Here is a 21,751-nt window from a genome sequence, read left to right on the forward strand (position 1 = left end):
CTAGCAATTATGTTGACTTGTAAAAGTTTATAATAATATGGTTTATCTTCAAAAACTTTATACATAACTAACGAGCTAAACACATGTGGCTGAATACGAATGCAGTTGATTATTTTTTCCATATGAAACTAACTAAATTCTAACACATGAATTTGGTGCAAATCATTAAAGGTTAATAACTTTTAACCCAAATATTTTTGTCTTGTTTTTTTCCATTTTTTCGATCGACAATGCCTTGATTAAAACCTATCAGACCATATAATAATTAGTTTATAATTAACTTTGACATATTAGTGAATTTCATTTTTTTATAAAGAAATCGGATTTATTATTACATATTACTTTTGAACATTTGTAATGGATTATTGTAATTTGTCAATCAATTCCATCGATCTAGCCCATCCATTGGATTCTTTCACATCAATTTCAGAAGCCTTACCAGGTTCATTTGACCATATTACTATATTAATTAAGTTTTTGTACTTGTTGTATAGAATACGTTGCTTGCTGATTTCACAAGTTCTTTTATGTGGTTCTTTAAGATCCTTTCGTAAGAAAATGTCGTTGTCCCATTCTTACCCAACAAGCTAATAGATGAAGTGCGTGAGTCGGTCCTAGTATATGTTTGAGAGATATCAAGTGCAATTCAAAATTTTGGGCCTGTAAATATGTTTACCATTATGGAAGATTCACATTATCAATTTGGGATTACCAATCAGTTTTATAATTTGGTAATCACATTGTACTGATACTTGTCTACACAACAATTCCAACGATTTTCTTTACAAACACATCTTTTATAAAACGGATAAGAAGAGTAGAACTATTACATGAATATGTACCATATCACCATGTGTTTATGTTGTAAATCCAAATTTGATCTAAACCCTCAACTCCTTCACACTAAAGTTTCCCTTTATCCTCCTCAAAACACAGTTTTTCTTTTGGCAAAGGAGATAACTACAATATTTCTTTGATGAAATCAAGGCTAAGTGTGTCCTTAACGATGAGAAACAATCCAAGGAATATCACAAGCATGATCCCTGAAGACATTATCCCTTGTTCCACCTCTACAGGAAGCTTCCTCCCTCCTCTAACCGCTTCCAACAATATCAATGCCAGTGTTCCACCGTCGAGAGCCGGTAAAGGCAAGAGATTGATCACCGCAAGGTTGATATTCAGCAACGCTGCAAACTGGTAAAGCCCGTCGATGTTTGATCGCGCCACTTCTGCTCCCACTGCAATGATAGCCACAGGACCTGCTACTTTACTTGCTGTTTGAGAGAAGTTGAAGAACGTTTGTTTTAGACCGTCCAAAACATTAGACGACAGCCCCATAAACTCCTTTCCCACGAATCTAAATGTCTCCGGAACATTCCTCGGTCTCACCTTAGTGATCCTAACATTTGGAGACAACTGAACACCGATCTTCCCCGTCCCATCAAAGTTCTTATCAGGTGTAACCCGAATATCAAAATCTTTATTCCCTCTTTCGATCCTAAACACCACATCACTCTTCGGGTTTCTTTTAACAATGTCAACAATCTTGGAGACAGCGTCAGGTCCGGTTCTAGACAGTTCAGTACCATCCACAGCGAGGATAACATCCCCCGAAAGCAATCCATCACGAGAAGCAGCAGAAAAGGTCTTAACTTCAGGAACAAGAACACCAGGAAAGGCTTCTTGTACAGGCAAACCAACAGATAACACTTGAACAAAGATTATGGCATAAGCAAAGATCACATTTGCGATAATTCCAGCTGAAACTACAATAGATCTATCTAGAGTTGGTCTGTTCTTAAGCAGATTCGCATCGTCAATAGGAATCTCACTGTCCGGATCATTATCAGGGAAACCAACAAACCCACCTAACGGGAAAGCCCTAAGCGAATACTCAACATTGTTGTAATCGAACTTAGCTAGAATCGGACCAAACCCAATTGCGAATTTACTCACATGGATCCCTTGAAGAGAAGCCGCAAGGAAATGGCCTGATTCATGGACGACGATGATCGCAGTGAGAACAGCAATAGCTTCGAGAACAGATTCAAAGCTACCCAAATCAATCCCAGAGATTGCTCTTGTCCTAAAATGGTTCCTTTCTCCATCTGGGCACCTCTTGTTTCCGAACAAGACTCTGTTTTTGAGACTATGGTTGGATAAAGCAGAGAGATTTGGGAAAAGGTGGGATTTTGAGAGATGGGTTTTGGATCGTCGAGGGAAATAAGAGATGGGGTTGTTGAAACTGGAGAGGAAGTGAGGGTTTCGAAGAGAGATTGGAGAAGAAGAGATGTTTAATAGCATGGTTTCGTGAGAAGTGGAAATTTTTAGAAGTACGGTGAAGTGGTACTATTGGAGCCATTGATGATAGAGAAGAAGAGATAATAATAAACCGAGTAAAACAGAAGAGTCGTGTGCTTTGGCTTTTTTTGTTTCGAGTTTGTGTATGTGGATGTGATTCAATTCAACACAACACTAATCTCTCTACGAATATTTTTTTCTTCTCAAAAACTTTGGTTATGGGCCTTGTTACAGACAAAACATCAGCATCGATTTTGTTCTTTAATGAACTTATATTACTGGACATTAGGGCCCAAATATGTTTAAGGTATGAATGGTTCTTGGGGTAGAACAAGTTTTCAAAAGAGCAGAGGAGTCGAATACTTGAAAACGAGTGATAAGTTATATAGATTGGAATTATGGGTCCGTTCCTTTTGTGCAATGAATAATATTTTGATTTTAGAAAAGCAATCTTTATACCAAAGATTTAAGAACTTTGTGGAAATTTATAGAGTTAATGTCCAGGAAAGCGAAGTATACAAAGTTTGCTATCGTTATGATTTTATTAGGGAAAACGAGCTAGATAGAACTATCGTATCAATAGAACGTGAATCAAAATTAAAATAAAAAAATAAAGCAAATTAAGAAAACAAATTTTGTAGGATTTTTATTAAGTTTTTATTAAGGAAATATATCTCGGTTTGGGTTGACAAATTAGTTGTTAGAATTTAGATTTTGTAATTAAACGAAATTATATTTCGGTTTGAGTTGACAAAATAGTGGTTAGAGTTTAAATTTTGTAATTAGACGAAATTATGTTTGGGTTGATATAGTTAGGGTTTAGATTTTGTAATAATTCGGTTTGGACTTGGGGGTTAAAGTTTGTTTTATTTTTAATATAATATGACATGGCATATCGTTTTATTTTGATTAGTTAATCAATACGGGGTGAACAAGAATGGTTCAATCCCCAAACTTTGGATTAAACAATGGTATGATCCCTAGAACTAAGTTTAATTAAATCTCGAACTTTAATTTTGGATGGAATTAAGTTTAGAACTTTTATTTCATAGAATGTAAAAGACGAATTTATTTTCCAGAGATATATACATCGAAGTCAAAGTTCGGACTTTATCTAAATTGATATGATAGAAAAAGCTGGTTTTCTATTTTTTTCTATAAATAAAATGGAGATACCGTCGAGAAAATGTTAAAATTTTTGACGTAAAAATAAAAATTTCTGTAGTATATCCTAATAATACTGGTTGAAAATATCTAAGTGGATAAAAAAAGAGTAAAGAGAATCCAAAGAAGCCAATTGCGTTGCAAATTGTAACTTCTAAGGTTTGGTGGGCACGTGATCAACTAGGTTTGAACTTTTGAACTTTGAACAGACACAAACACTCTAAATCTACTTTTACACGAAACTTTGTCGGATCAAGTGTTACACTTTTACTGTAATCTTGAACCTCTTTCTTTCTTCAACGTTCAAACCTACAATAATGCAGAATATCTAATTTTCATGTGGGATATCAATATTTCTTTGAAAAAAATCAAAAACATGTTTAAGTTTAAATAAAATCCACCCATTGTATACTGTCTTAAAGTAAACGCTTGGCTAATTTGCTCTTGTGTTTTCTCTGTACGTGAACTATACAACTTGTTCATTTTGTGATTTAGTGGGATATTTCGGTGAAACCAAGATATAAACCCGATGCTAAATCTAAAACACAGAATAAATTATTAAAGCATTGTTTGAATTATGGCATTTCTAATCCAACTAATGGTACAAATTAACTAATAAAAAATTTATATATATATATATATATATAATTTTTTTTTTTGTCAATAATAAATAATTTATATTAATATGCAATATTAGATAACTAACTAGTAACATCAAATAAAAAGCAACCTTTGAAAAAGATAGAAAAAGAGAGTTGCACTAACTAAAAGACCTAACGCAAGTTGGGTGTCATGAATAAAAACAACGTGTCCATTTTGTATATTTATCATATTTGATTGAACTTGATTGTATTCTAGGTTAGGTCATCTTCCCAAAATTCTTACTATTTAAAGTGATTTTTTTTTTCTTCTTTTAAGTTAATACGGTACTACAAAAGTGTATAACATGAATAATGACTAGACCTAGAATTTAGGCCATACTAAAATTTGAGTGGGGGAGAAGAAACTTTTTAAGTCTATAATATTTTAGATTCTCGTATGAGTTATAGCTCATTTGTCACTACATATTTTCATACACGTGCTTTCGATATTTTACATATGTATGTCAATAATTTAGTAAAAAGAATTAAAATTATTTTTATATACAAAATAATCAAAAAGATCTATTAAGAGTTTAAAACAATAAAACTCCAATATATATATAAATATATAACGTACGGATAACAATTGGAGAAGAAGTGCGGTTATGTTTCAAAAGTAACACAAATATTTATATAAATACACATTTTCGGTATTATTAAAATTGCAGCTCATTGGACGGTTCGTCTCCATTCAGAGTTATAGAAAGAGTCTATAAATAAATGTCGACCCACTCTCTTGTTTTTTCCCCGCATTGCACTCCCTACTCCTTTGTGGGTGTGCACAAAAGGGCAACCAGGTTCAATGAACCTGGGACTTTCTATGGTGTTTATCATTCTTCATATACATCACCCGTAAGCATGCTCATCACTAAGTTTATATATACTTTATATATTATTTATTTGCATATACCTAATGAAACGAAATAAACAATCTTTTTGCTTTCTTGGATTTACTTATTTGTGGTTTGTTAATTATTATATATTAGAGACTTGTATGTATGTCAAAACGAAGCTTTGAAATTGCAGACAAAATGGGGTAAGAAGCAAGAAGATATAAACATATATATGTTTCAGTTTCATTGACTTGTCGGCCGATTCATCACTTCATTCTCATGGTACGTACGTGAGTTTCCTCTTTCTTCCATCTCTCTCTCTCTCCCTCTCTCTCTCTGTCTACACATATATATATATATATATATATATATATATATATATACGTACCATTGATCAAATACTTATTTGCTATAGTTTGAATGTTGTTATAATTTAATGAAAATGTGACCACTAATTAAGAGCCTAAGGGGTAAAAACGTTTCGTTGCAGTTTACTGCCTTGGCTAGTTGTTTTCACTAGTTTCTTTCACTGGCAAACAACAAATGCATTCTTCTTTGGGTAAAACACACACAGTACTAAGTTTAAGTATTAGCACACGTTTCTTTATTGTATATGTACGTAATATGTGAAATAACTCGTTACGTGTTCTTGCTAATAATGATGTATCAAGTATATTGTTAATTCATAATAGGCATTTCATGAACCTCACTTGGCCGGGTAAGGAGGATTGAGAGGGTGTTTTTTCGAAAGTTTTGTGGTTTGCAATACTAGAGTTGCCAACTATATCGGTTAGGGTTAAGTCAGTATTCATCCCCTCTAATATATATATATAAGTGTGTGTGTTTCTTTGGTCGAATCATCTCTTTCTAAATAAGTATAAACCTGCAATCCTATATACTTGATCAGATGAGATGAATGCTAACTTATCCGAAACGGTATACTTGGTAATTTGTAAGATTATGCATGTCAAAATCTAAAGGAAAGTATGTTGGTGATATATTATTTATCTTTCCTCCATGCAGAGAGATCAACCTCAAAGATCCGGAGTCAAACATCTAACTATATACATAGTATGGCATCGAGAGATTCAAGTATGACACAAAAATATGAGTCGTGTTAATGGCTTGGAGCCAATTGGAGCATGAAAAAAGAAGAGTTCCCCTATCAAAAACTTCAATCTCTTTTGTGAGAGAAAACCAAAAATAAAGTTTATATGTAATCGTTGTCTTGTACTTCATTTTCATTATTTTTTCTATTTTGCATGGACAAACTAAGATTATACTTGGTTGTAATCCTATTCTATAACTGGGCCTTGCTGACGCATTTATGGGACTGACTGGGAGATGTCCTTTTTATCTAAAGAACAAAGTGAAAGTAATGTTATATTATGAGTTGAACTCATTGAGTTCTGCTTGAAATTAACCAACCATTCAAATTAGACTACAGAAAAACAAAAGTTCAGAAGATTCTGCAACCAAGAATGTGACTGCAACAAGTTTTGTTGTGTCAAAGAGATAGAGATGACTTTGTTCATATATAATGGACTGCAACCAAATCTTTACATGTAAAATGTTGCAGTGCTTAGTGATATCTCTCACATGACGTCGGTACCCACTGGATCCACTGAGAAATGAAGAGCTAGTGCTTTTTCAATAAACGGCTCAAATTTAGACCTCCACATCTGAAAGATAAAGAGTTCTCTATTTAATCTTCACTGACATCATATATTAGAAAAATCGAACAGTTTTGTAACAATGTTCCAACTGATCTTAGTCTTACATCTTTATACTCTCTGCCCTCAGTGAAAATCTCCATGGCATCAACTGCGCAGGTTGGCATAAGCAAGAGTGAGAGGAGAAATAGACAGGAAAACAGAGGAATGCACATTGTTAGGAGACTAGGGAAAGTGATTACAGGAACGGAATCGGATTACTGCTGCATGTGTAAATTCCTTACTACTGTCGTTAAAGTTTGAACCTGGACATGGCAATTATTGGTGTTAACTATGTCTGAAATATAGTTGCAAATGCAAAAACGTTCATTTTTCATAGGTACCTTGTGTGGACTGGACAATTAATGATGGAAGAGATGAAGCTAGCTGTGCAAAAGAATCCATTGCATCTTTGATGTTCTTGGTGGAAGCGTTCTTAGCAAAAGTAACTAGAAGAACAAACTCTTCGCCAAAGTTATACTCCTACCATGGGAAGTAACTCGATCAGTCTGTTTACATGATTTGATGACACTAGATAGTAGTAAACCTTTGGCTCTTACGCTATGGAGCTAAAGTGGCCATTTGTGAAAGATAAACTCAGATTATGAGCTGAGTTGATCATACATACCTCGCCCTTTCGAAATATTGCGAGGATGTCATCATCGACCTCTGATTCAAAGTCCACATTAGCTAACCCCTGATACATTAAAGCCCAACAGAAACACATTTAAATAGAGAAGAGGAAGAAGATGAGAAGACAGAACTAATGAGAGGAATGGCATTTACATGTAAAGGCATACATGGCAGAATGGTGTTACACGTTCACTGAGAACTTTCAAGTAGAATGGGTTCTCATAGAACATGTCAAGATCTTCCTTCTTCTGGAAACGCATGAAGAGAGCGTGCGTGTAATCTTCATTGTTCCTATCACCGATACAACCTGTGAGAGTAAATTGAACCAACAGAGACTGGTTATATAAACACAGACACACAAACGGTTCTCTATCTAAATTGAGTTAAAGACGCCTAAGTCCACGAACCAAAGCAAGAATATGAGAGCACTGACCTACTGATATAGCAACAATGCCTCTCATTTGATATTGAGTCGTGTAAAGATAATCAAGCATATCTTTTTCTTGTTCCTCAGATAAATCCTCTTTCGCTTTGATTAATGACACATGCTCCACTACTTTCCTATGTAACATAACAGGACAAGGTTCACACATAGATTATAAAATTGCAAACTTTAAACTTTTCCCAAGTGAACATAATGTATGGAATGTTAAACCTAAATGCCAAGTTAGAAACTTTCTCAAGAACCTCAGACTTGAATACACACATAAACAGAAGCTATATCACACAAAGGAGCTAAATTTTTTAAAAACTGAACCTTGTCTTGCTCGACTTGGAACTAGCAATTTGATCATCAGAAGCGCAGAATACAACACTAGAGTTCTTTGTTCGGCATTGATGCACAAAGACACATCCACCATCAGACCCAAATCCTGTCAATTTCAAAAAGAAGAATCTCTAGGTCACAAACGATGTTGAAACAGAGCTACATATTTCAAATTGACGGGAACCAGATTTGAATTCGCCTAGAGGGATAAAGATATACTGGGAAAATCAAAACTAAAATGTGGCCACTCTAATTGCAAAGGAGATGATAGAACGAGACCGAGCCAAATTTAACAACCCCGCGACTCGATTTAGCTGAGAAAGATGGGAGAGTAGCGAAACCCGGAATGAAAAACCAAACCTTTACCTCTGGTGAGAATTGGACGAGGGAGAGCTAAAGCTTGATGGATCATTATCGAATGTGGCGGACAAAACCTCGCATGGTTGCCTCTTTTATCACTTTGCTCCTCTAATAGAGAGAGAGATTTATGAAGTGAATAAGATTTTTGGGGTTTGTGGTAGTTAATACTTTTGTAATAATATCCTGTTTGCGCCACAAATTCGTTACTCTATAATCTATTATTCTATTATTAGATACAGTATGTTTAAATTGTAAGATTTATTAAAAATTATAATATAACAAAATAAATTATTAATAATAAGGATTTAGTGAAAAGAACCCTTAAACATTGGCATGTTATGAATACTAGTATATAGTATATACATGTTTATTATATGGCTGATTAGAGCATCCTTTGGTAGAGTTCTCAAATTGAAGTTATGAACTTATGTATATTAATATCTTAATATAATTCATTTATCTATGAAATTTTAATAAATATTTTTTAAATAAAATCCATGAAAAATTTACACATGTGGTGAAAGGTTTTTTAAAAGGGTCATTGTTCTTACGGCATCATTATCAAGAGTATATTAACAAGTTTTTATCTTAATTTCTTGTTTAAGAGATTCTCTCATCTCTTTTTCGTACTTCTAATGGTAGACGCATCCACAGTTTCCCAAAAAACAATTAAAATTTTATATTTTAATTAAATAATTTTTTTATTATTTCTAATAAACGAATCAACCGATGACTAACAAGTGTTTTTTTATGAACCTACTAACAAGTGTTTAAACAACGTTTTTTAGTGACTTAAGGAATCAACTCTCATACTTTTCCTCGTATTTATTATTATTTTAATTAAAAAGTAACTGTTTAAAAAACTCTACCGGAGATGGTGTTATAGTTGAGATATCTTTATTGATTAGAGGTGGTAAGTAGATTTTAAAAGGTTATATATGACTTAATCTCTAAACCTAAACACTAATATTGTATCTTATATATGCTGTATCATATAGAATAAATCAATAACAAAATAACATTTATGGAATAGATTAATAATAAGAAAAAAAATATGAGAACAATTTTATAATCCCTATTGTTCATAACCATTGAAATTTCTTATGTAAAGCATTTTAATGAAAATACCCCTCAACTAGATTATTAATGAAAAATTCTCCCAAATATAAACTAAACTAGGTTTGACCATGTTAGTTTGTAATTCTTAGTCAAACATAATTTTGTACTTTTTAAGAATTACAAACTAAACTACTAATTTTGTGAACCAATCAAGGTCTTTTTTTTTTTTTTGTGAACCAATCAAAGTCTTTATAGTGTATTACATCTTCTATGATATACTATTCATATGACAAGAGCGAACGTACCCAATCATTCTTCCAAGCACCATCAAAAGCACACAATTTTACATATTTGATGCATTTGATAATCGCAAGTAGAATACAATCTTGTATTCTACTAACTAACAAAAAATTATAGGTAGTGGTTGGAAAATAAATGAGAAACATGTTAAGCACAAATTAATTCTCTGTTTTATTATATTTTGAATCTAGAGTAGAAACATATCAAGATTTGTTTAGTTGATGAACATTCTATTTGGTTCAATTTTATCGTACTCTCGGCAGGATCTTTACATGCTTTAACTCTATTTATTCATAATTTTCATATGCAAATGATCGCTGCAAACATAAGATTTTTAACGTAAAATATTATGATCCAATATTTTTACAGAGCAAAATTAGTTCAACATTGTAACTGATAATGTCCAAATATTCAACTAATTAGTTAACATCATACCGATTATATTGCTTTGATTAAAAATACATTTTTCCAACTAGACTTAATCTAGAAGATCGATCCCAAAATCAGATTAGGCACGTATGCATAAGTTAATAATACTCTTCAGTTTTCCCATGAGATAAAATATATACATAAGACATATTATCGTCTTTAAAGTTACGCATTCGTGTAGTGATGTGCCCATACTATTTATGGTTACGACTTTATCCAAAACATAGTCAAAACCAAAAAAGCAAATTATATTCGTTATTCACCTTCTAAGTAAAAAAAGATAACTCTCCAAACATGAACTTACCTTGCAAGCAAAGTATTCTTATCTTCAATCCATTATTTTCCATTACTTAATCTTATCTTCACTAAGATTGTTGTTGTCATTATAATGTCTTTAACGATCGGAAGATTCTAAAATGTAACTAAAGACAAGTTTACTAATAGCTTTACACCAATTATTTGAAATCTATTGTTGTTATATATATACAGAAAAAGGTTTAATAGAAAAATCACTATATGAAATTATGACTAATTAATCAAGTAATATAGCGAACGTAACTATAATGAAGTTGTAAATCAATGATCCAATAGTAATTAACTATGTTATGTGAGGTGTCAACTTATTTACACATTGAACTAGTGCAAGCAAAAGGCTTGATGAGTCGTCACATTTGCCTAACGAAGCTTTACCAAACGAAACAAATGAATATATTACACGGATCATGTTTTCTTTTCAAGATTCGAAAGGAATCTCAAAAAAAGAAACACAAAGTGACGAACCAAACCCAATGAACCAGTTCGGCCGATTTTGGCAATTTTTTTCTACTTTCTTTCCTTCACTTCTCATTTTCCCACAAGTTTTTAATATGTTGACACTCATAAGTCTCAATAGCATACCAAACAAGTTCATTTATCTGTTATCTAATTGAGAAAATTTGACATTTGGAACATTATGATTTAACTATATTATTTCCAAGACTAAAGTTGGTTAGTCAAAATATAAAACAGTGAAAACAAAAAAACATGGGATAATAGTTCAACACTTCTCTTTTACAGGCCAACAAACCTTGAAAACTCTCTTATATAAATATTTCAACTCTTGTCCAAACTTTTTTTAAAATGAGTTTGGTTTAATAATAAAATCGTGATTATAGTAATATACATGTGATCAATCGAAGAGATTCGGAGACTAATATACACTACATTGATCTCCCTCTAAATTGGAGACCTTCACTAATATCAACCCCTAAACTTTCTATAATTCACCCAAACGATCCCAAATCAAATTTACACCAATACATTTTTCACTAAATAATCAATTCCTCATGTGACCACACACTAATCATTGTTCCTTCACATCTCGCTCTCACTGTAATCCAATCTTCACCCTCCATATCCCATCTTGGTCCATCCAACCCACCAACACATCTCAGCCGTCCGATCCTCTCTGAGTAACAACAACCCCACGAGCTTAAACGGTCTAGATCTCTCGAGTCTTTCTTTAGTTCCTCTGTTTCTTCTTCTTCTTCTTCCTCCACTGACCTCCAAAACGTTTGATCTGTCACACTTGTCGGTGAGCTAGAAACCAAACCGGAAACCAAAGACGGTTCAATGTCCGGTTTAGTTACCAAAAACGGATGGTTTAGGAGTTGTGTCGCTGTCCATCTCTCCTTTGCTTCCCTCTTCAAACACTTTTCCAAAAAATCCTTTGCGTCTTCCTCAAGCAAACAAGGAAGCTCCGGAGTCTCACCCGAATACCCGACCCGATAAAGAACTGAAACCGGATCATCCGTGGCCTCAGTCCACGGTGGAGACCCGGTAACCATCTCAATCACCGTGCAACCAACAGCCCATATATCACTCTCCTTCCCCTGTTTCTCCCCACGCGCCACCTCCGGAGCCATGAACGCCGGCGTTCCCATTACCTTCAACTCGAACTCCGGGTCAACCCGTTTGGCACACCCGAAATCCGCAATCTTGGCCTCGCCTTTCTCCGCAAGAACCACGTTACTCCCCTTTAAATCGCAATGTGCGATCCCCTTGGAGTGTATATACTCCAATCCTCTAAGTATCTCGCGCGTGTACTTCACGACCCGAGTCTCGTCGAGTCCTCCTCCGTTCTTCGCCGCCGCGTCGGTCAACGTACCGTACGGTGCGTACTCCATCAGAAGGTTATACGTAACGACGCCGTTAGACTCTCTCCTGGTTTCTGATCCTCTGTATCCGATCACGTAAGGAGAATTCATAGACGAGAGGATCTTGGCTTCTCTTTTCAAGAACTCTGATCGGTGAAGGTCGGAGGATTTAACGGCGAGGAATTCTTCTGAATTGTGACACTTGACGGCGTAGACGGTGGCTGTAGAGCCTTGGCCTAGGGTTCTTCCTCTAGTCCATTCCATTTGGAGAAGACTAGAGAAAACCTTGGAACAAAGTTATTTTTGTATGTTTGTTTAAATTTGCTTTTTTCCACTCTGCTTATTCAACACAAGGTTTATATAAGGGGGAACGAATTTTTATTTTTTTATTTTTTATGTTGTTGTGAATTAGATAGTGTATACTTTTGGTAACATCGAGTTTATCTACCAACGTTAAAAAAATTTAAAAAATATTATGAATATAATAACGTAAAATAAGTTATTGTAATGTGTGTACACGTGGATTTCTTTTGAGGTGGATAACCAAATGTAACCCGATTTGATTTGATTTCGATATTTAATTAAATTTATAAAATAAAACCAAAAAGTTATAGGAAAAAAAAATGTGTAGAATATGTGAAGTTTGTCAAGAGTACAAAAATTGAGAAACGTGAGTGAAATATCAAACTGGCGTGTGACATGGCAGTGGAATAAACGTATCTAACGTAAAGTTCGTTTGTGTATGGTGTGACGTGGTATTTGTTTTTTTTTTCTAATTTATGTTTTCGTTTTTTACGAAGCTGTACTCTTGAGATTACAGTCTCTAGAAAGGATGACGTGTTGAGATTTGGTTGGTCGGGAGAGCCTTTTTAGTTTCTGCTCCGACCAGAGTAGAGAAGAGTTACGTAATATATATGTGGTCGGAGGCTACGTGTCCACAAGGTTTTTTATTTAGATGCTACGCGGTAGTTAACGAGTGGCCTAATGTTTTATTTTTGTGGTAAAGGAAGAAATAATTATTCTTGATATGATTTTGTGGTTTCTTATGAGTTTGGTATTGGAAAAATAATATGAGATTAGTGGAGAGGATATATAAGTTGGGCACTTTGGTAGATTTTTGATCTGATTATTTGCACACTTGGAGCTTTGTACTTACATTTTGTGATCGTTTCTATCTTACTTTTTTTTTTTTTTTTTTTTTTTGCATATATGAAATATATGACTTGTCTATTATTTGAAATATAAGTCTTGTCTGCCAACGTCATTGATCTGTTGTCTATCATATTATCTATCTTTTTTTGGTCTATTATCTGTTTATGACAGTTATTATTTTGATTTTTTTTCCCTAGAAAAAACATTAATAAGATCTTGACCAACAAAATAAAATTTATAAGTCATTATCTTTTTTTTTTTTTGTGTTCAAGTAATATGAATAGAAAAAACTTACACCCAACCCATACGAAGGTTGATTGCTAAAAAAAAACTAAGCAAAGTAGTTTGAAATGTATAAAATGTGGTATAAAAGCTAAAATTAACCTAAGAAATTTCTCAAATATATAAAAGAAGACACTCAAAGCAAGAGAAATCGCATGTTAAATCTTCAACGGACTCTATCATCTGTAAGAGTTTAACAAACTTTAGAACCTAAATCTTTATATTCTAAACTTTGCAAAGAAGACATTGTCATTTAAAACCTAAATCGCAAAGAAGACATTGTCATTTAGAACCTAATTTTTTATAAAATTCATGTCCTGTGGATATTTCTTTTTCTTTTTTTCTGCTAGTTGTGTGATACTTCAATTTATTCTCCTTAAATAAAATCACAGCCAATATATGGGATTATCATATTTCCACCGGAGACCAAGCTGCTATCTATATAATATTAAACTCTTTTCTATAAATTAGTCAACTTGTTTCATATTAGATTAATAGACGTTCGTTAAACAAATATTGTGACTAGCATACCAAATTCAACAATAAAATAGATTAAGAAGCTTCTTTTTTAATGAAGCCATCGATCGCTTTTAAACCCCCTTGGAAATAAGAAAAATAAACGAAAGTGAGAGCGGTGGTTTTAACCACCATTATCGGTTGAGGTTTGAGAAAATAAACAATCATTTTCAAATATGATTAGGTCTCTTTTATGGTTCTAACTTACAACTTACATTCAAATTAAAGTCAAGTTCACATATAAAACCACGACTAATTACGCTAATTAATCATGATTTATTTTTTCCTCACCTTTCTTTCGTTATTTACACTCCAAATAGCTATTTCATTATCAGTTTAAGAACCAATTTTTCATTTTCAGAAGAAACATTTATTAGTGACTTAAATTTTATTAATGACTTAAAGACTTAAAGTTAAAGTGTTATATAGCGTATCATATAAACTCTATCTGCATTTCTGAATATCAGAGTGGGTTGCTAGCTAACTTCCAGTAAGCTTTAGAATAATTGTGTGTAAAAACTTCATTGTGTAAAATGAAAATTTGGTTCATTATGTTATATAGCATTTTTTCCATCTTATATTAAACGCTTTTTGACACATTCAAAAAGGATATTACTAGTATTATTTTATTTTCTGTTATGAAAGAAAGTCAAAAACTAATTCTAATGTTTGTTTGATATGTCAAGACTTCGACCGATGCCTCTCAGTAACATTTTTGGCTTTAAATCGAACCTGATCAAGTTGTAACAAATTTAGTTTTCTAGTTTCCAACGCAAACATAGATCAAAACTAGTAATAAGCAACTTAATGTACTGTTAATCATATTCTTGGATTTTTCATAACTTGTTTATAGGTTAATTATGGTTTATATATATGTAGATTCTAATGTTGAATCGTGACTCATCGAATTTATAGAATTAATTTATCGAACAAAACAAGTATGATTCCCGTGTTGTTTGGTAGGATTTTCCAATACGTTCATAAGATATATGATAGACTAACAACTATACAAAAAAACATTTAAATACGGAAGTGTGTAAAACTAATGCGTGTTTGCAACAACAAATGGCATGAAAACAAGGACGAATGTAAAAAGGCCAACAACGCCTACTTCAAGCAACAACCTACTCAATTTTATTTTTGTATACAACTTTACATATATCATCATCTCACTATACAAACTAAAGCAAACCAAAACAAAGGTGGAAAGCAAAAAAAAAATTATGTATGATTACCAAAAAAAATGTCTCAGAAAACAAAAGGAAGCACTTATGCACCTTAAGCTTTGTGGTGACGTTAGGTTACGCAAGAACTATATACATATACAACTTATGAGTTTAAAATTACTGGTTCTTTAAAATTATGATATACAGATTTTCAAAAGTTTAATTTAAAGTTTGATTTGATCTATCATTACGTTTCATTAAGCAACATATTAATTTTAAATTTGTCTCAACCACAGAAATATATTTATCAATAAAAATAAAAAAAGACAGATCTATATATTAATTATGCGTGAGAAAAGCAAAATAGACCTCTTTCGTTGCTTCAAAATATAACTCTAGATATCAAGAGTAAGACATAAGGAACTTATATTCTCTTTTTTTTTTTCTTCTTTTTTTTCAGAAACAAAATAAATCTTTCTGCTTTTTTGGATTATAAAACCACTTTACATGGTCCATAATATAATGCTGGTTCACTTTATTTCAATCGATTATTTTTATATAAAATTTTTTTACGTAGCTAAGTAAACTTTAAATGTTGAAAATTAACTTTTGGTTATTTGGAAACGATTTGCTTACATTACACACTAGTCATCGATGGTACTCAAACTCGTGGCAATTCTTAAGTCATACAATAGTTTAATTTATTTTATATGTCCGCAGAAAAAGACACCCAACCAATAACATCCCAAACAATCATCTCCAATGATTAGAAAAATCAATATTGATGAAATAGTATTTTCTCGGTGTCAATATGTATTTCGTTTCAATATGCAGTATTTAACTTAAAAACTTCATAAACAAGTTAAATATGATATAATCTATCCAAAAAATATATTCTTAAAATCCTGTTCATATTATTCATAATTTTGCTTAAAGATAAGCAAAATACTTGTGGTGAAAGGTTACAATGAAAATTTTAAAACAAAATTAAGTGTAGGCTTAGCTTTTTTCTTGATTTATTGAAACAAAACGTGTGATGATATTTTAACTGTTCCAAATATTGAAGTGTAATATCATCTCATTCCATAGTAACATTTCTATCCTTTTATGGGTTTGATTTTTCTAAATTTTTATTCAACTTTTATGGGTGTAAATGTTTTTCATGGTGGGTTTTTTTTTTTTTTGGAAAAAACAAGAGTGAATTATTTTAAATGACTATCGGTAAACATAGTACTCCACTAATTAAAAATAGTGAAAAAGATAATATTGTTTTCTAAAACATATTTGTTTCTCGCTTTGTGTGTGTGTGTGTGTTGCTTATTGTTTTTTGTCTCACTTGCCATTGGCCATGAATCGCGTGGTTGTTCCTTTAGCTCATGCACGTTTTATGGGGTTCTTTCTTCTACAACTAAACATACTAGTTTTACAGAATCACAATTTGTCGGTTGATTTGATATTTTGATTTGGTATAATTTGTCGGCATGTGGTACAAAAGATGTTTGAGCCAAAAAAAAAAAAAAAACTTATGTGGTGAGAAAATGTGAACAAAGCTTATGGCCCCCGAGTGTTTTTAGCCGCTTCAAGTTGTTAACCGACACTACACTTCAATCAACAAGATCGCCCACAAGATCTCAACATCGTTGTTTACCATTGCGAAAACGTGTTTACTATTTAATTATGTTTCTCATGTACTGGTGTACGTACATGTATTTTTCTTTAATATTTAAGTTGCAATTAGTAAAACTTTGAAATCGTAGATATCATATGAAGTTGATGAATAAGTTGCGGAATCTAAAAGATTTTGTGAATATTAATCAAACACGTAATCTCATTTCTTAATAAGTTAGTTGCATGTATTAATCTGTAATTGTATGCCTATATATTCTCGGTTTGTACCTTATAGTGTCCTTCCCCTTTGCTTGCATTATTTTTTCTATTAGTTTTTTTTTTTTCTTTTTTGTTCTTTGACTTTGTTTTTATTAGATTTTGATGATGAAATGTGTACGGTTGTTGTAAGATACATAAATGTATCTATATCAAACTCATGCGTACGATTTATAAATTATTCACGTTAAAAATGTGACTATCATGTTTTACCAACCAAAACATTATCAATCAAATAGAGAAGAAGCTAAAATATTTTTTTTTACCAATGTAGGAAGCCATAAAACAGGACTTGTGTGGAACTAAACATACAGCTGTGATTAGCTGTAGAACATTTATGCTATTAATCAACATTTAGACTTTAGACTTTGGAGGCTCTCTACTTACATTAATACATACTTTTACAAATACTATTTGCCGACAAACCAAAAAAAAAAAAATACAAAGACAATGCTTGAACACGTGCTATTTAAAAATTTTTTATAAATAACGAAAGGAGACAATCAGGTATCCTATCATTTTCGCGTTCTTGTTGATATGATAAGAGGTGAGCTCACATTGGGGCTTATAAATCGAGTTCACATTGTCCCATACTGATATGGATGTGTTCCCCCATGTATTTATGATCGAGTAAGTATAAGCTGATAACATATTTTGCAGTAATTCAATTTAAACTACATCTGCACCATCATTACTTAGGTTCCGGAATCCAACTCATTACAACACACAAAGACGAGAGCGGCGTCGATATCGGTTCGAATTTATAAAAAAAAGGTTCGAACATTTCCACATATTACCGATTCACAAGCAAGTATACCCCTTTATTTGATTCAGACAAGAGTCCTAAGAGTAATTTCCTCATTTGAGATGAATGGGGACTCATCACAGAAAGATTCGGGACTTGCATGAAGCATATTGTCTCAAGCCAAGTAATGTTTCATCCAAGAGTTGAAGCGAGACCAAGCAAGCTCCACAGCGGCTTCGTCTTCATCAGAAAGTCCCATGCTTTTCCTTCTGCTCACTCCTTCTGGACTTCTGTTCAAGAACGCATGCCCATTCCCTGGATAGATGTGCACCTCGTGTGCTACTCCCGACACTTTCAGCTTCTCTTCGAGATTCTTTGCTGCCTGCAATGATCGTAATAATTAATTCTTGAATATTCATCATGATTGGATCTCCGGTAACTTTCAGATGATTGGAAATATAATGTAGTGGTATGCATACATACCGTGACATCAGAGAAACCGGCAAAATTGTCAAGCTCTCCGAAATGGGCCTGAATAGGTGCCTTGGCTTGTGCTAGATTTGCAAGCTCCGAGGAAGGGGTTCCATAGAATCCAACAACAGCATCCACCTCTGGTACCAAAACAGAGCTAGCTATAGCTAGTGCACCTCCCATGCACATTCCAGTCACACCAACCTGCCACCACAATTATAATTTATCTGCTTTTCAACAGAATTTTATGGAATCTGAAACGGAAAGCACTTCGTGCAAGCTTGGCACCTTCTTTGAGCCATTAGCTTTGAGCCAATTAACAGAAGCTCGGATATCTTTGATGGCACCTGGCCAGTCAAGACCATCCATTAGATGCTGAGCCTCTGCAGTATCAAGACCAACCTTTCCGCGATACAAGCTACAAAATATATGAATGTTTGTGAGAAGATACTCCAAGAGCCGTACTTTTTACAAAACTGAAAACTCGCGTTGGAAGATGCACTCACTCGGGTATAAGGGCTTTGAAACCAGGCTCAAGCTGTGAGATTTTAATAGCATGGTTCTTGATCTCAAAGTCAACACCCCACCATTCTTGAATCACCACAACCCCGGGCGAATCATCTTTACCGACCACATAGGCATCAAATGTCTGACCAACATATCACAATACTAAGCTGTTAAGCAAATCAAGCCTATAGAAGTAGCTAAGAAAATATAAACACCTCTTAGTCTCATAACCAATTTCTCAACCACAGAACAACACTATACAATCCAGTTAGCAGAAACGCCGCCATTAAAAATGAGACATCTGATACTTTCCTACACAGCAGATTCACAATCAGGCACTATGTATACGATCGGAGCTTCTGATAAACCAAACGCAACCATAAAAATTGGCACTAAGTTAAAGAAAAGAAAACTCAGGCAGAAATAGAAAACACAAAAGAGAGGAAGCTTACGGTGTCATCTCTTTGGATCTGGATTTTCTTAAAAGCAGAATCGGCCATTGATCGGACTGAAAAGCGAGAAAACGAAGGAATCGAGGATCTAGAGAGCGAATAAGCCTTTCCGATTGAAGAAGAGAAGAATCTAGAAGATGATGAAGATGACACTAGTGCTACTGCACCTATCATTGATTTTTGCGTCTTGCTCGGGAAACGAAAACTATTCAGATTTCAGAGTCAACATGAAAAACGACGTCGTCGCCATGTCCTTGACTCTGGGCCGAGTATAACTTGATAGACTATGGGCCTTAAAAGCCTACTTAATCAGAGGTGATTGTTTTTGTATTTTATTATTTAGCAATCGATGATAATAGGGAAATGTCATATTATTATTCCACCACAACTATCACATCGTGTCAAGAGAGTCCAAACTTTGACCACGTTCTCTCAAACAATGTTTCTCGACCTATATTTTCATGAGGCGAAAGTTTTTTCTTTTTTTTTTCCGGCTAACTGATCTATTAGATATATAAATATTTTACATGAGAAACATACATCAAGACAACCATGATACAACTATAGAGGATTGCTTTGTTCTAGCCTCTCGTGCTAGATGATCAGCTATTACATTAACGTTTCTTCTTATAAATCTGAAGTTGTACGAGCCATTCGTCAAATGAGGCGAAAGTTTTCTTCCTAAATCTCCTTAAATCCATAATTTTCATCTTTTTTTTACCAAAAATCTGGATTTAATTGATTTAATGATGAAATTATTTTTAAAAAACAAATCCTATAAATCAGAGTTTTTGAAACAATTATTGGTTTTGATCTTACCACATCGTTTATTGTTTTGTTTTTCTCTCAACCCTATGTATGTCTTTTTGCAGCTGTGCTATTTCTAAAACAGGACCAACTTTTGATTTTGTCTATTGTGAGATTTTCGTGGTTTCTAGATTCATTGAAAATGACTCAAATCATTTCGTCCTGTTTCTATTTGGGATGTTTAACTCAACTGTTTATATGGACGTAAATTTTTTTAAGCATGTATCTAGAGATAGAAAAAAAAAAGAAGGTAATATAGAAACAAAATATCGAGCAAGGGATGTCATATGTATTACTATTAGCTTATACATACTGTATATCCAATTAGTTCCCTGAATTATTGAGGAAACATATGGTTCCCATATAATAAGTTATATAACCACAACCTGATCGGGACATATGAGAAGTTTATTACGTATCTTTTCCATTCCTGATAAGTCGATGCAAAGAAATCAATACCATTTATATTGATTTTCACATCTATAATAGTTATGGTAGCATTAACAATGATGATGATAAAGAAACGAGTTAATGGCGGAAGCAGTGAAGAACCATGGGGTCATATATATATATATATATGACACCATGAATTTTTTTATCTTTCAGTTTAATTTTGGTAAAATAAGTATTTGATACATGTCCAAGAAAGCTATTGACCCTTCTTGAATACACAAATATAATATAAAGATTAATAAAAAGCCTTCTATAGTTTGTAAATTGTAACCTGATAACATTTATCATAAATAAGTTGAAAATAGAAATATGCAAGAGAAAAAAAATGAGGCTCCAAAATTAGAGTTTATAGAACCTTTAAAACATATTTTAGATCCTCTTCAATACACGTGTCATTTACTTAATGATTTATTTTTCTTTTTAACATTAAAATTTTAAAATATGATTTAGATATATTAGCATATATTATATTTTTTATATAGATGCTCATTTTTAACTATTAGTTTAGCACTAACAATATTGTTGGGATTTTTATAAACTAAACAGCTTTTTAACGTAGTTTTAATTTATTTGTTGCTAAACTTAATCCTAAGTTGATTAAAAGATAAACATAATCCTAAGTTGATTAAAACTATATATTTATAATATATATATAACTATAAAAAACTACGTTATATAATAATTAATGAAATTATGACTCCTTTCGCTAATTTATCTGACTCCGCCACTCAACGTTACGTGACTTCGTTTTGGATGTCTGACCACTGACTTCTCAATACTCATCATTCACCACAAGAGCAAACGGTGTAAGAGACAAACTTTATCGTTATCCTAATTTGAATCACACCACAGATAAAATCCCATCAAGTTCAGTCCAGTGGTAAGATTCTAGACGTAACAGTACGTGAATTTCGAATTAATGTGTCAATGTCTATATATATATATATATATATATATATACCATAATTTAACGTAAAACTTAA

The 21,751-nt window shown here is 32.9% G+C and overlaps 4 protein-coding genes and 1 long non-coding RNA gene across 6 annotated transcripts; 1 reads left to right on the forward strand and 4 right to left on the reverse strand.

Moving 5' to 3' along the window:
- Positions 1-708: 708 nt before the first annotated feature.
- Positions 709-2,416, reverse strand: LOC17890463 (membrane metalloprotease ARASP, chloroplastic). Its single transcript, XM_006294156.2, has one exon. It carries the CDS (start codon positions 2,302-2,304, stop codon positions 961-963), a length of 1,344 nt encoding a protein of 447 aa, XP_006294218.1. The 5' UTR covers positions 2,305-2,416; the 3' UTR covers positions 709-960.
- A 2,441-nt stretch (positions 2,417-4,857) lies between these two features.
- LOC111830996 lies at positions 4,858-6,272 on the forward strand. The gene is made up of 3 exons (XR_002834267.1): positions 4,858-4,958; positions 5,133-5,221; positions 5,963-6,272. It is a non-coding gene; the product is annotated as an uncharacterized LOC111830996 (long non-coding RNA).
- Positions 6,273-6,346: 74 nt separating this feature from the next.
- Positions 6,347-8,530, reverse strand: LOC17889507. Its single transcript, XM_023784275.1, has 9 exons — positions 8,417-8,530; positions 8,042-8,156; positions 7,718-7,845; positions 7,452-7,591; positions 7,280-7,348; positions 6,996-7,134; positions 6,855-6,917; positions 6,720-6,763; positions 6,347-6,621 (listed from the first exon to the last, which is right to left on the reverse strand). Exons 1-9 carry the CDS (start codon positions 8,460-8,462, stop codon positions 6,535-6,537), a joined length of 831 nt encoding a protein of 276 aa, XP_023640043.1. The 5' UTR covers positions 8,463-8,530; the 3' UTR covers positions 6,347-6,534.
- Positions 8,531-11,270: 2,740 nt separating this feature from the next.
- LOC17887824 (mitogen-activated protein kinase kinase kinase 17) lies at positions 11,271-12,648 on the reverse strand. Its single transcript, XM_006295792.2, has one exon. The coding sequence runs from the start codon at positions 12,595-12,597 to the stop codon at positions 11,506-11,508; it is 1,092 nt and encodes a 363-aa protein (XP_006295854.1). The 5' UTR covers positions 12,598-12,648; the 3' UTR covers positions 11,271-11,505.
- A 5,327-nt stretch (positions 12,649-17,975) lies between these two features.
- On the reverse strand, positions 17,976-19,686 carry LOC17888525 (protein usf). 2 transcript variants are annotated; one of them, XM_023783987.1, is made up of 5 exons: positions 19,509-19,686; positions 19,056-19,198; positions 18,838-18,967; positions 18,562-18,753; positions 17,976-18,478 (listed from the first exon to the last, which is right to left on the reverse strand). In XM_023783987.1, the coding sequence occupies exons 1-5, from the start codon at positions 19,680-19,682 to the stop codon at positions 18,254-18,256; spliced, it is 864 nt and encodes a 287-aa protein (XP_023639755.1). In that variant the 5' UTR covers positions 19,683-19,686; the 3' UTR covers positions 17,976-18,253. The 2 variants fall into 2 exon arrangements, with proteins under 2 accessions (XP_023639755.1, XP_006294760.1); XM_006294698.2 differs by having other exon boundaries at positions 17,994-18,460; positions 19,509-19,684.
- Positions 19,687-21,751: the final 2,065 nt, after the last annotated feature.

Source organism: Capsella rubella, unplaced genomic scaffold, assembly GCF_000375325.1.
Source record: "Capsella rubella cultivar Monte Gargano unplaced genomic scaffold, Caprub1_0 scaffold_4, whole genome shotgun sequence".
In the NCBI taxonomy this organism is placed as follows: domain Eukaryota; kingdom Viridiplantae; phylum Streptophyta; class Magnoliopsida; order Brassicales; family Brassicaceae; genus Capsella; species Capsella rubella.

Coding starts and splice junctions, on each gene's coding strand:
- LOC17890463 (XM_006294156.2), bottom strand. CDS start 2,304: ATGCTATTAAACATCTCTTCTTCTCCAATCTCTCTTCGAAACCCTCAC.
- LOC17889507 (XM_023784275.1), bottom strand. CDS start 8,462: ATGATCCATCAAGCTTTAGCTCTCCCTCGTCCAATTCTCACCAGAG. Junction 6,918..6,995: donor AATTGTCCAGTCCACACAAG/GTACCTATGAAA, acceptor TGCCATGTCCAG/GTTCAAACTTTAACGACAGT. Junction 6,622..6,719: donor AGGGCAGAGAGTATAAAGAT/GTAAGACTAAGA, acceptor TTTATCTTTCAG/ATGTGGAGGTCTAAATTTGA.
- LOC17887824 (XM_006295792.2), bottom strand. CDS start 12,597: ATGGAATGGACTAGAGGAAGAACCCTAGGCCAAGGCTCTACAGCCACC.
- LOC17888525 (XM_023783987.1), bottom strand. CDS start 19,682: ATGATAGGTGCAGTAGCACTAGTGTCATCTTCATCATCTTCTAGATTC. Junction 19,199..19,508: donor AGATCCAAAGAGATGACACC/GTAAGCTTCCTC, acceptor TATGTTGGTCAG/ACATTTGATGCCTATGTGGT. Junction 18,968..19,055: donor TTCAAAGCCCTTATACCCGA/GTGAGTGCATCT, acceptor TATATTTTGTAG/CTTGTATCGCGGAAAGGTTG.